Genomic DNA, 12,602 nt, shown 5'->3' on the forward strand with positions numbered 1-12,602 from the left:
ATACCCTGGGAGCCACCCTTTCTCTCGAGGGATACAGTTCCCTCTATTTGATGGCATTAGTCCTCCCCAGGATGTGGGTCCACCCCCACTCTCACTACTTGGGTTTCTACCCCATGGTGTCACCCACTCTGGCAGAATGAGCATTTAGACATTCCCCAGGAGCCCGTCCTGCATCAGACCCTCCCCTCCGAGCTTTCTAAACAGGTAACCCTCTTTATTATATTTTGATATGATTTTCTCAGCATTTTGCTCTCCACCAATACCTGACCCTCTCCTGTGTTCGTATGCTACCCCTCCCTCCCCCCACTTTTAGGCAATGTTACCCATCCGCCCATCCCCAGCCTCCCTCAAACCCGCAAAGCCTCAACCAAAGGCAACCCCTTGCCCCCCTTTTATCTCTTCTTTGTGTTCATACTTACCACCATCTCGTCTTAAATTCCACCCCTGCATACATCGGCTCACATCCTTCCTCCACCCTCTGATTTACTGTAAGCCTATCGTTCAGTCTCTTGCTATCTAGGGCAGCTTGGTTATTTCATATCATTGAGGTCATGTAGTATTTGTCCTTCAATGTCTGGGTTGCTTCTCTCAACATAAGGTTCTCGAGATTCATCCATGTTATCACATGTGTTTGTAGTGTGTTTGTTCTTACAGCTGAGTAGTATTCCATTGTGTGTATATACCACATTTTATTGATCCACTCATCTGTTGATGGGCATTTGGGTTGATTCCAACTTTTGGCGATACTGAACAATGCTGCTATGAACATTGGTGTACATATATCGGTTTGTGTCCTTGTTTTCAGTTCTGCTGGGTATATACCCAGCAGTGGTATTGCTGGGTCATATGGCAAATCTATGGCTAGTTTTTGAGAAACCGCCATACTGTCCTCCAGAATGGTTGGATCCTTCTGCATTCCCACCAGCAGTGGATGAGTGTTCCCCTTTCTTCACATCCTCTCCAGCACTTGTATTCTTCTGTTTTTTTCATAGCTGCCAATCTTATGGGTGTAAGATGGTATCTCATTGTAGTTTTGATTTGCATTTCCCTGATAGCTAGAGATTTGGAACATTTTTTCATGTGCTTTTTTGCCATTTGTATTTCTTCTTTGGAGAAGTGTCTGTTTAAGTCTTTTTCCCATTTTTTAAATGGGTTGTTTATATTTTTATTTTCAAGATATTGGAGTTCTTTATATATGCAAGTTATAAGTTTCTTATCAGATATATGGTTGCCAAATATTTTCTCCCACTGTGTGGACTCCCTTTTTACTTTCTTGACAAACTCCTTTGAGGTGCAAAAGGCTTTAATTTTGAGGAAGTCCCATTTATCTATTAGTTCTTTTGCTGCTCGTGCTTTTGGTGAGATATTCATAAATCCATTTCCTATTACAAAGTCCTGTAGATTTTTCCCTACACTGCTTTCTAAGGTTTTTATGGTTTTGGCTCTTATATTTAGGTCTTTGATCCATCTTGAGTTGATCTTTGTATAAGGTGTGAGATGGTAATCCTCTTTCATTCTTCTACATATGGCTATCCAGTTCTCCAGACACCATTTGTTGAATAGGCCACTCTCTCCCAGTTGAGAGGGTTTGGTGGCTTTATCGAATATTATGTGGCTATATATGTGAGGTTCTATATCAGAGCTTTCAATTCGATTCCATTGGTCTATGTGTCTCTCCTTATGCCAATACCATGCTGTTTTCACCACCATAGCTTTGTAGTATGTTTTGAAGTCAGGTAGTGTGATTTGTCCAATTTCGTTTTTCTTTTTCAGTATGTCTTTGGCTATTCGGGGTCTCTTTCCTTTCCAAATAAATTTCATAGTTAGTTTTTCTAGTTCCTTAAAGAAGGCTGTGTTGATTTTTATTGGAATTGCATTGACTGTGTAGATCAGTTTTGGTAGGATAGACATCTTAATAATGTTCAGTCTTCCTATCAATGAACAAGGAATAGTCTTCCACTTATTTAGGTATTCTTTGATTTCCTTGAACAATCTTGTATAGTTCTCGGTGTATAAGTTCTTTACCTCTTTAGTTAAATTTATTCCTAAGTATTTGATTTTTTTATTTACTATTGTGAATGGTATTTGTTTCTTGATTTCCTCCTGATCTTGCTCATTATTGGTGTACAGAAATGCTACTGATTTTTGCACATTGATCTTATAACCTGCGACTTTACTAAACTCATTTATGAGTTCTAGAAGCTTTGTTGTAGATCTCTCAGGGTTTTCTATGTATAGGATCATGTCATCTGCAAATAATGACATTTTGACTTCTTCCATTCCAATTTGAATGCCTTTTATTTCTGGTTCCTGCCTCAGTGCTTGAGCAAGTACTTCTAAGACAATGTTAAATAGGAGCGGAGACAGTGGGCATCCTTGTCTTGTTCCTGAGTTTAGAGGGAAGGAGTCTAGGATTTCTCCACTGTACACAATATTGGCTTTAGGTTTTTCATATATACTCTTTATCATGTTCAAAAAATTTCCTTGTATTCCAATCTTTTGGAGTGTTTTTATCAAGAAGGGGTGCTGTATTTGGTCAAATGCTTTTTCTGCATCAATAGATACAATCATGTGATTTTTTTCCTTCAATCTGTTTATATGTTGTATTACATTGATTGATTTTCTTATGTTGAACCATCCTTGCATACCTGGGATGAATCCCACTTGGTCATGGTGTATAATTCATTTAATGTGTTGTTGAATACGATTAGCAAGTATTTTGTTAAGTATTTTTGCGTCTAGGTTCATTAGAGAAATTGGTCTGTAATTTTCCTTTCTTGTGATGTCTTTGTTTGGCTTTGGTACTAGGGTAATGTTGGCATCATAGAAGGAGTTGGGTAATGTTCTTTCTGTTTTGATTTTTTGGAATAGTTTCAGCAGGATTGGTGTCAGTTCTTTCCGGAATGTTTTGTAGAATTCACCTGTGAAGCCATCTGGCCCTGGGCTCTTCTTAGTTGGGAGATTTTTAATGACTGATTCTATCTCTCTGCTTGTGATTGGTTTGTTAAGATCATCAATTTCTTCTTTCGTCAATATGGGCTGCTTATGTGTTTCTAGGAATTTGTCCATTTCCTCTAGATTGTCATTTTTATTGGAATATAGTTTTTCAAAATATGCTCTTATGATAGTCTTTATTTCTGTGGGGTCAGTGCTGATATTGCCTTTCTCATTTCTTATTTTGTGTATTTGCATCTTCTCTCTTTTTTTCTTTGTTAGTCTCGCTAAAGGTTTGTCAATTTTGTTGATCTTCTCAAAAAACCAGCTCTTGGTCTTGTTTATCTTTTCAAGTGTTTCTTATTTTCTATTTCATTTAGTTCTGCTCTTATCTTTGTTATTTCCTTCCTTCTTCTTCCTGTTGGGTTACTTTGTTGTTGTTTTTCTAATTCCTTCAAATGTGCAGTTAGCTCTTCAATTTTTGCTCTTTCTTCTTTTTTGATATATGAATTTATGGCTATAAATTTTCCTCTCAGTACTGCTTTTGCTGCATCCAATAAATTTTGGTATGTTGTGTTATCATTATCATTTGATTCAAGGTAGTCATTGATTTCTTTTGAGATTTCCTCTTTGGCCCTCTGTTTTTCTAAGAGTGTACTGTTTAATTTCCAAATCGTGGTGTGAAATCTGGGCTTCTGTCCCTTGCAAATCTCCAGCTTGACACTACTGTGGTCAGAGATAATGTTTTGTATGATTTCAATCTTTCTGAATTCGTTCAGCCTTTCTTTGTGGCCTAGCATATGATCTATCTTGGAGAATGATCCATGTGCGCTTGAGAAAAATGTATATCCTGCTGTGTTTGGGTGTAGCGATCTATATATGTCTATTAGATCCAGCTCCTCTAATATACTGTTCAGATGTTTTGTTTCTTTGGTGATTCTCTTTTGGGATGTTCTGTCCAGAGTTGATAATGTTGTATTAAAATCCCCCACTATAATTGTAGATGTATCTATTGTTTCACTTAGTTTTTCCAGCATTTGCCTGATGTATTTAGAGGCACTCTTGTTAGGGGCATAAATATTTATGATTGTTCGATCTTCTTGCCAGATTTTCCCTTTCACTAAAATGTAGTATCCTTCTTTGTCTCTCACAATTGTTTCACATTTAAAGTCTATTTTGTCTGATATTAATATAGCTACTCCTGCCTTTTTTTGGTTATTGTTAGCTTGTATGATTGTTTTCCAGCCATTCACTTTCAATCTCCATGTGTCTCTGGGTCTAAGATGTGTCTCTTGTAGATAGCATATGGATGGGTCATATTTCCTTATCCAATGTCCCAGGCTGAATCTTTTGATAGGTGAGTTTAATCCATTGACATTCAGTGTTATTACTTTCAAGGAATTATTTGTGTTAGCCATATTTTGATTGGATTTGTGTTTGTCATATTTTGTTTGTATTTTTTTTTGTCTTTTTTGTTGTTGTTGTTGGTCTTATACTCTCCTCCAACTTTGCCTTTCCTGTTTTTTCCTTTCTTCCTGCAGAACTCCCTTTAGAATTTCTTGAAGGGGAGGTTTCTTGTTGGTATACTCTTTCAGTTTCTTTTTGTCTTTGAATATTTTGAGCTCTTCATCATGTTTGAATGCTAGTTTAGCTGGATAGAGTATTCGTGGTTGGAAATTTTTTTCCTTTAGTACCTTGACTATATCATACCACTGCCTTCTTGCCTCCATGGTTTCAGATGAGAAATCAGCACTTAATCTTATGGAGCTTCCCTTGTATGTGATGGTTTTCTTTTCTCTTGCTGCTTTTAGGATTTTCTCTTTGTCTTGATCATTGTATAATTTGACAAGTATATGTCTTGGGGTGGGCCTGTTGGGGTTTATGACTAGTGGAGTGCGCTGTGCTTCTTGGATATGTACATCTGACTCTTTCAATAGATTGGGAAGTTTTCAGCCATTATTTCCTGCAACACTCCTTCTGACCCCTTTCCCTTCTCTTCACCTTCTGGAATGCCTATAATACGTATGTTTGAGCATTTTGCATTGTCATTCAGGTTCCTAAGTCCTAGCTGGGTTTTTTCTATCTTCTTATTGACCCCTTCTACTATCTGTTTGATTTCTGATGTACTGTCTTCCACATCACTATTTCTGTGCTCTCTCTCTTCTAGTCTGCTGATATTTGCTGAAAGTGTATTTTTGATTTCTTGAACTGTGGTGTTCATTCCCATCATATCTGTTATGTTTTTGCGTATGTCTGCAATTTCCCCTCCAAGTGATGTCTTCATGTTGTTAACCTCTTTCATTACTTCGTCAAATTTGTCGGTGATAAATGTTCTGAGATCTTTCATTGCTTGTGCCAAGTTTTGCTCCCCTTCGTGATTATTGGTTTGTTCATTGGATTCAGCCATGTTTTCCTGATTACTGGTTTCGTTTGTAGATTTTTATTGCTTTCTGGTCATCTCTTTATCTTGACGGATTTAATCAGTTCCTTAGCTTCTTTGTCTACTCTTACTGGTTAATTAGCTGTTATTTTTGTATAGGTGTTATATCTTCTCTTTGTCACTTTTTTCTTCTTATTCTAATTTCTTGTTAACAGGTTAAGTTCACTTTAAAGGAAAGTATTAGTGTTGGGGAAATGCACTTGTGTAAGCAAGGGAAAAGTGTAAAGTAGTATTGGTGATATATGTTAGTAAAGCAAGAATATGAGATCTGGGAGGATGGAGGTTAGATTCATGTAAATTGTGTAGAGTTATAGTAGTAGGGAGAGTACCTATTGTGAGGTAGATGATTGAATATGGGAGGAATATGGTATGAGCTAAAAAGCTATTGATTTCGTGAGAGAGGGAAAGAGAAAAGAAAGGTAATAATTTCAAGAGTGGATAACAGACAGAAAATGAAACAAAGGTATTAGAAATTAAGACTTAGACCCTTTGTGGATTGAAGAAAGGGAGGTGGGAGGTGGAATATAGGAGAGACAGTAGATGGTGGTGGATATCAAGATGTAGGGGAAAGAGGATAGTGTAGGTAGCCTAAATCAGTTCACACAGAAATGTGGCAGTGGAGGATGAGAAAACCCAGTGAATGTGAGGTGTTTCCTGCCGCACCTATTGTATAATTGAGTTAAAATAAACTAGGTAGCATATGAGGGACAAGAGGGAGAGAGACAACAGAAAAGAAGAAAAAAAAGGGGGGGAAGGGACGAGAGGAAGAAATTAAAAGGGGGTGGGAAAAGGGTGGGGAACAGGAAGGGGAAAGAAAAAAAAAACAGTTATACACAAACCAGAATTAAAACACCCAGTACACAGCACCTACCACAAAAAAAACCTTAAATAACTGTGTAAAAAAAAGACTTTGGGGGATACGCTGTGAGAGAAGACTAGGGGATGATGCGGTGTTAGCAATCAGGAAATTGAAAAAAGTAAAGAATAAGTCAAAATGAAAATAAAAACAAAACAAAATGAAACGATAAAGAAAAAATGCCAACGTTGAAGGCTAGGGCATTTAAGGACCTCAGATGGACCTCAGCGCATGATGGATTCAGGGATGGAAAGTCTGAGATATTGAGGACTCAAGAGGTGTGAGTCTCTGTGGTGTGGGCCACCAGAGTTTAGGGAATTCAGATCTGGTAATCTCCAATCTGGTCAGCAGGAAGCCTGGGAGCCCCGCAGTGTAACACAGCCCTCAGGGATCCCCACAGCTGGGTGCCAGCCTTATGGAGGAAGTCAGATCTGCAAACTCTATATTATGACTGAACCCTGCAATTCATTTACTTAGCTGGGCTCATTAGTATGAGTATATCTCACTTCACCTTTTGGACAGCTCCCATCCTGTGATTCCAAACCACTGCCACTAGAGGGCTCCTCTACACCGCAGCCACTTTACTAGTACAGATCCGAAGCCCGGCCTGTGACGCCGAAAACAGATTCCAAAACCGGAATTCCGAAGCTTCACAAAATATTCCCTAATCGGCTTCCAGACGTGTCCCCCTCCCTTGCTGCAGCCTAAAACAACTTTCCGATTATGTCTCTTTATTGCCTACAGCCTATTTGGGTTGGAGACCGGCTGCAGGGCTTTTGGGGGCGGGGCTTCAGGCAGAAGCGCTATTGTTTATGTTCGCAATCGCAAGTTTCTCCCGCTTCACAACAAAACACCGTCTATCTTCCCAAATCGATCTGCAAAGGCGACCTGTCACATCAACCCGCCAACAGCTCGCCCGGAACTCGCGAACTCCTTAACAGCTCAGAGTCATCTAAAAGCGGTGCCGCCAGGCTGGACCGTGGTTCCCCCCACCCCCATAGGGAGGAGCCCGTGTTCAGGTCTCACCTACGGGCAATAGAACCCAAATTATATCTACTAGACCAATCCTCTCCGTTACCTTTCCACCCAATCGATGTCCAGGCACTTCTGCCCTGCAAAAATCCCGAGAAAGCCCACCTTGGAGAGCCTGCAGCCACGCCCAGCCATCTCTTCCCGGGTCGGACCACAAAGGCAAGTTCACTCAGCGACCATCTTGCCTCCTCTCTCTTGAAGTGTTTTTATAAACAAAGATGTTGTATCTTTGTCAAATGTTTTTTTCTACATCAATAAAAATGATCATGTGATTTCTTTTGATCTGCTAATGTGGTGTATTATATTTAATGATTTTTAAAACATTGACCCTTCCTTGCATATCACAGATTAAACCCAGTTGATCATGGTCTAAAATTGATTTGATCTGCTGCTGAATATGTTTTGCACATATTTTGTTGAGGATTTTAGCTTGGAGGTTCATTAAAGAGATTGGTCAATGGTTTCTTTTCTGGTGACATCTTTATGTGGTTTCAGTATTTGGGTTATTTTGGTATCATAAAATGAGTTAGATAGACAATGCTCCCTGCATATGTATTTTTTGGAAGAATTTCAATAGGATTGCTATTAGTTCTTTCTGGAATGCTTGGTAGAATTCAACTGTGAAGCCATCCAATCCTGGGCTTTTCTTGGTTTGAAGGTTTTTGAAGACTAATTCGGTATTATTATTTTTTTGTCTTTATTTATTTTTTTAATGTTACATTAAAAAATATGAGGTCCCCATATACCTCCCGCCCCCCCAACCCACTCCTCCCATGACAACAACCTCCTCCATCATCATGAGACATTCATTGCATTTGGTGAATACATCTCTGAGCACTGCTGCACCTCATGGTCAGTGGTCCACACCATAGCCCACACTCTCCCACAGTCCAGCCAGTGGGCCATGGGAGGACATACAATGTCTGGTAACTGTCCTTGCAGCACCACCCAGGACAACTCCAACCCCCAATAATGCCCAGAGAGACTTATGAAGCTTCAGGTGCCCTTCGGCTTCCTGGGGCTGGGATGGAGCTACAGATTTGGGGAGCGATCTATGCAGTACAGGTCCAAGATGACCACAGTTACCCATACATATCATGCTCTTCTGGTAGTGTTAGCCAAATGCACCATTATTTATCTGGAAAGGCTGTTGCAGGGCTCAACAGCTTCCTCCCTGCTAGAGGTGGGACCAAAGCCTAGGCTTGGGCTGCAGGCCAACCTGGGTGAAAGATACCTGTCCCTACAATCACGGTGATTTTCAGTGAGCCTGCTTGTCCTCATGCTGTGGGCATAGTCAGTATGGCGGCTACCAGTCATTTTCTGACTTGGACATTTTAAAACTTTAGCTATTTTTATAGTTATACACTAGCCATCCAAATTCAGTAATCAGTAGCTGAAATCAGTGGTCAACCATCTCTTTCTCCTTGTTTTTGGGAAATGGAGATTCAAATTCCAGCCACAGGATAGCCCCTGAGGCGGCCTGCTCGGCAAAGTAGGATGATCACCAGCCTCCTTGGTGTGGCCTATATTTTCCTGGATAGGCTGGTGCATGCCTTTTCAGTTATGCCTCTGCCAGAGGTGGGGATGGGGTATATGCTAGAATAGCAATTTGGTCAGGATGGAAGAAGCTGGTACCTACCAGCACTGTGATTTTCAGTACATTCTGCTTCCCCTTGTGCCAGAGGTGGAGTTAAAATGGTCCTTCTGGCCTCTTTCTGACCTGGACAGGTTCAGACTTTACCTCTTCTTAGGGTTATAAGATAGCTCACTGGATTTCCTGATCACTATCTTAAGTTGGTACATAAGCCTCTCTTCCTTCCCAATTTTGGGAAGAAGAGCTTCCAATGCCAGCCATGGAATTACTCCTTAGGCAGCATGTGTAGCCAGTGGAAGATGGGCACCAGCCTCTGGGACGTGGAGTGCCCTACTCTTAAATCTTCTCTGCAGATGGGTAGTATCCTCCTTCCAATCTTTCAACAATGTTGATGAATGACCTTCTTGTCTCCTGGAGCCAAAAGACAGGTGCTTTAGATAGCTCTTGGGGATTACTAACTGCCCTGTAGCACAAGCTGACTCTAGGAGCTCCTTAATTGCCACCATCTTGCTGGTTCTATTTCTCCTTACTTATATACTTATATACAGGAAGAGGTCATATCTTGTCTTGGATTCCCTAATAACACTAAGTTGGAAAACAATTGCATTTAGCAATATATTTACAGTGCTAGATTTACACAATTTGGAAATAACATATAGAAATTTTTTTAATACGCATCTCTGAGTCTAAAATATTTCAGACTGAATCCTCTGCCATGACGGCAGCAGTAGATGTCTTCAACCTCCAATGTCTCGTGACTGGCATCCAGCATTGATGTTCCCTTCAGGAGTGTCCACCATCCATCTGTGGAAGGAGTGGGATCATGTCTTTCCTTTTTTGTGATGTCCCAGACTGTGTTAATGCCATCTAACTTCCAACACATTTCCTATGCTGCCCCAGCTTGTGATCAGATCTGCAAGCCACATGATATTCATTTTATACTTTCATTTTTGCTTAGCAAAACCCACTCCAATTCTGTTATTTGCATCCAAGAGCACTAATCCCTAAAATATTTTTCATTATTGGTAGCATTACCCTGTATTAAAATTTATTTCCTCTTGAATATTTATGGCTATGCTGACTATTTTCATTTCTGCAAATTTATGAAATAGCAAAAAAAATCTAAAATTACTCATTAGTTTATTGCTTAGTATTCTGTTTTACTTGTAAATAAACTTGACATAATTGATTTATATCATTTATTTAATTATATTTTCATTCATATACTCATTATACAAACACTAGTTGCAATCTCATGCAGTCCTGGTACTCTTTTTTTGTACTAGGATTTTAATACTGGCTGTTAATGAATACCTGACTTTTGGAGGAGAGAGGATGGGAGATAAACCCAACAAAATACAGGGATCTTCTATCTCAGTGTATTGATCCTATGAGGGCTCACTTATCTTGTCACCTAGGTGACAGTACCTAGAGTGCTGGAGCAATGCTTTCCAGGAAGCTTTGTATGCTCTAAACCAGCATTCACTCTATGGTGCTATTTCTACCCTAGCTGGGATTCAAACTCCTGGAATCAAGGGGTGGAAATGAGAGGGGCACCACTCACTGTTACCCTAGTTATCCACAGAATAGTGTTCTATGCCTACAAGTGTTCATGATATTGTTATCTGCATAGTTCTAAAAGTATCATTAGTTTTGTGTAGGAATGAATAAACTGCTCTCTCAGACCTTGGGAGCTGAAGCCATTTTACCTATGACCACTAGGCGGAGGTGTTACACTTCAGTTCTGCTAATCAAGTCATTAGTGATTTTTGAAAGTGGCTAACTTAAATGACAGTCCTAAGGGTGACTTGTAAGTATCTGGTGACTCATTTCTGGGGGTATTATTTGTATTAAGGACAATACGAAGATCTTGTTTTTGGATATATTAAGTGAGGTGCCTTTGGGATGTTGAAAGAGGAGCTTCAAATATCTGTTTAAAATCTAGACTGAGATGGATACACCATACGTGCACTGCATCTTTATCTAATGATAAGAGTATATTCTACCTAGGTTTGGGCACCATGTTTATAACATTTAATTAAGTTCTGATATTACACTTACAGATGCATGTATTTTCTTACAAATTCCTTTTGTTTTCAAGATGGGTGCAGTTGATTTGAAAGAGTACAATTGCTGATAAAATATCCCATTTTCCAAATTGTGCTGAATATTGTATAAAGTTGTGGTGTTAAGCTGATTTCTTGCCGTTTGCAGGAGTGTAGTTACATTTCCTGGGGTCATGATATTTTTATCTCTTTCCATTATTTATCTTCACAACTCACTGCACAGGTACATTTGCCTATATACTCTCTATTGATTTGCATATGCTCCTTGGGGACTTGGTTGTCTGCTCAGAGCTCTATTAATGCAGTTTCCCTCGAAATGGGCACTGAGTACATCAGATAGGTGAGCAAGATGATGTCACATTCCCAACTGCTCATCCTGCTGGTACTCTGGGCCTCAGGTAAGAGGTTTAGAAGATTATTATCTTTATATTTGGAGAATGGTTTTAATATGCAGAGTGAGAAAATCATTTCATCTAAAGCAGATCTGAATATATATGATAAATAAGAAAACTTAGTTTTAGATACATATTTTATACATTCATGATTTAATGTATGATCCATGTTCTTTTCTGGTTGCAGGTGCCAGTGGGGACATCGTGGTGACCCAGTCTCCAGGCTCTGTGGCTGCATCTGCAGGAGAGACCATCACCCTCAAGTGCAAGTCCAGCCAGAGTGTTTCCAGCAGCTTACATTGGTACCACCAGAAACCAGGACAGGCTCCTAAACTGCTCATCTATTATGCATCCAACAGGGCATCTGGGGTCCCTGATCAATTCAGTGGCAGTGGGTCTGGGACAGATTTCACTCTCACTATCAACAAATTCCAGCCTGAAGATCTGGGAGATTATTACTGTCAGCAGGATTACAACTCTCCTCCCACAGTGCTTCAGCCTCGAACACAAACCTCCTCCCCAGGGCTATAGGGCAGTGAGTCTTGCAGCACCAGCTGTTTCCTCTTCAAATAGACTTGAATATGTTTGCATCCCTCATCTGTCTGATAAACCACATCCTTTAGGGGATTGTACCATAGAAATCTTTTTTCTCTTAGCCAGATTAAGTGACAGGGTGAGTTGACCCTCTAGGCTAGGGTCTTTTAAACTTTACAGCCTGATGGATTGCTTCTCTATTCATTGTATCTCCTTAATGTTTAAAAATTTATCATCTCCTTTCCTTTTCCTTTCATATTCTTCGTTCTCCCCCATCATCCTCCAACTCTGGTCCTTCCCAAGATTAAATCCTTGATCCTTCCTATTCAAAGCTTCCCCTATGGAAGGTCATTTACCTCCCTTACTCTTTTCCTTCACTGGACCCTTTGCCATCCATGCCTTTCTTTTCATTGTCACAAAAGATGATCTGATTTGCTACTCTACCTTCTTTTTTAATTTAGATAACCATTTTCATTTCTTATTGCCATCAAATAGTAATTGTGGGTGCCTTAATATACTGTATTCATTCAAGACTGCTTAGGTTATAAGGGATGATGCTCAGCCAATGAAATATGGTAATTTCTGTTTGGCCACTGCTCTGTGGCTGGAATTGAAAGCTCCACTTTTGAAATATGGGGGAGGAAGAGACGGTTGGGTACCAACTTCAGCTACTGATAAGTAAATTCACTGGACAAAAATATAACCTTAAGGACAGTTAAGTTTGAAAGTGTTCAAGTGAGAAAGAGGCCGGTAC

At 39.8% G+C, this 12,602-nt stretch overlaps 1 gene segment (V, D, J or C); it reads left to right on the forward strand.

Moving 5' to 3' along the window:
• Nucleotides 1-11,232: 11,232 nt before the first annotated feature.
• Nucleotides 11,233-11,845, forward strand: LOC101432891 (immunoglobulin kappa variable 3-20-like). The segment is given in 2 exon segments: nt 11,233-11,320; nt 11,502-11,845. Coding segments are annotated over 2 exon segments (393 nt in total).
• The last annotated feature ends 757 nt before the right edge of the window (nt 11,846-12,602 follow it).

The sequence above is a fragment of the Dasypus novemcinctus genome, chromosome 17 (genome assembly GCF_030445035.2).
Source record: "Dasypus novemcinctus isolate mDasNov1 chromosome 17, mDasNov1.1.hap2, whole genome shotgun sequence".
Classification (NCBI taxonomy): Eukaryota; Metazoa; Chordata; class Mammalia; order Cingulata; family Dasypodidae; genus Dasypus; species Dasypus novemcinctus.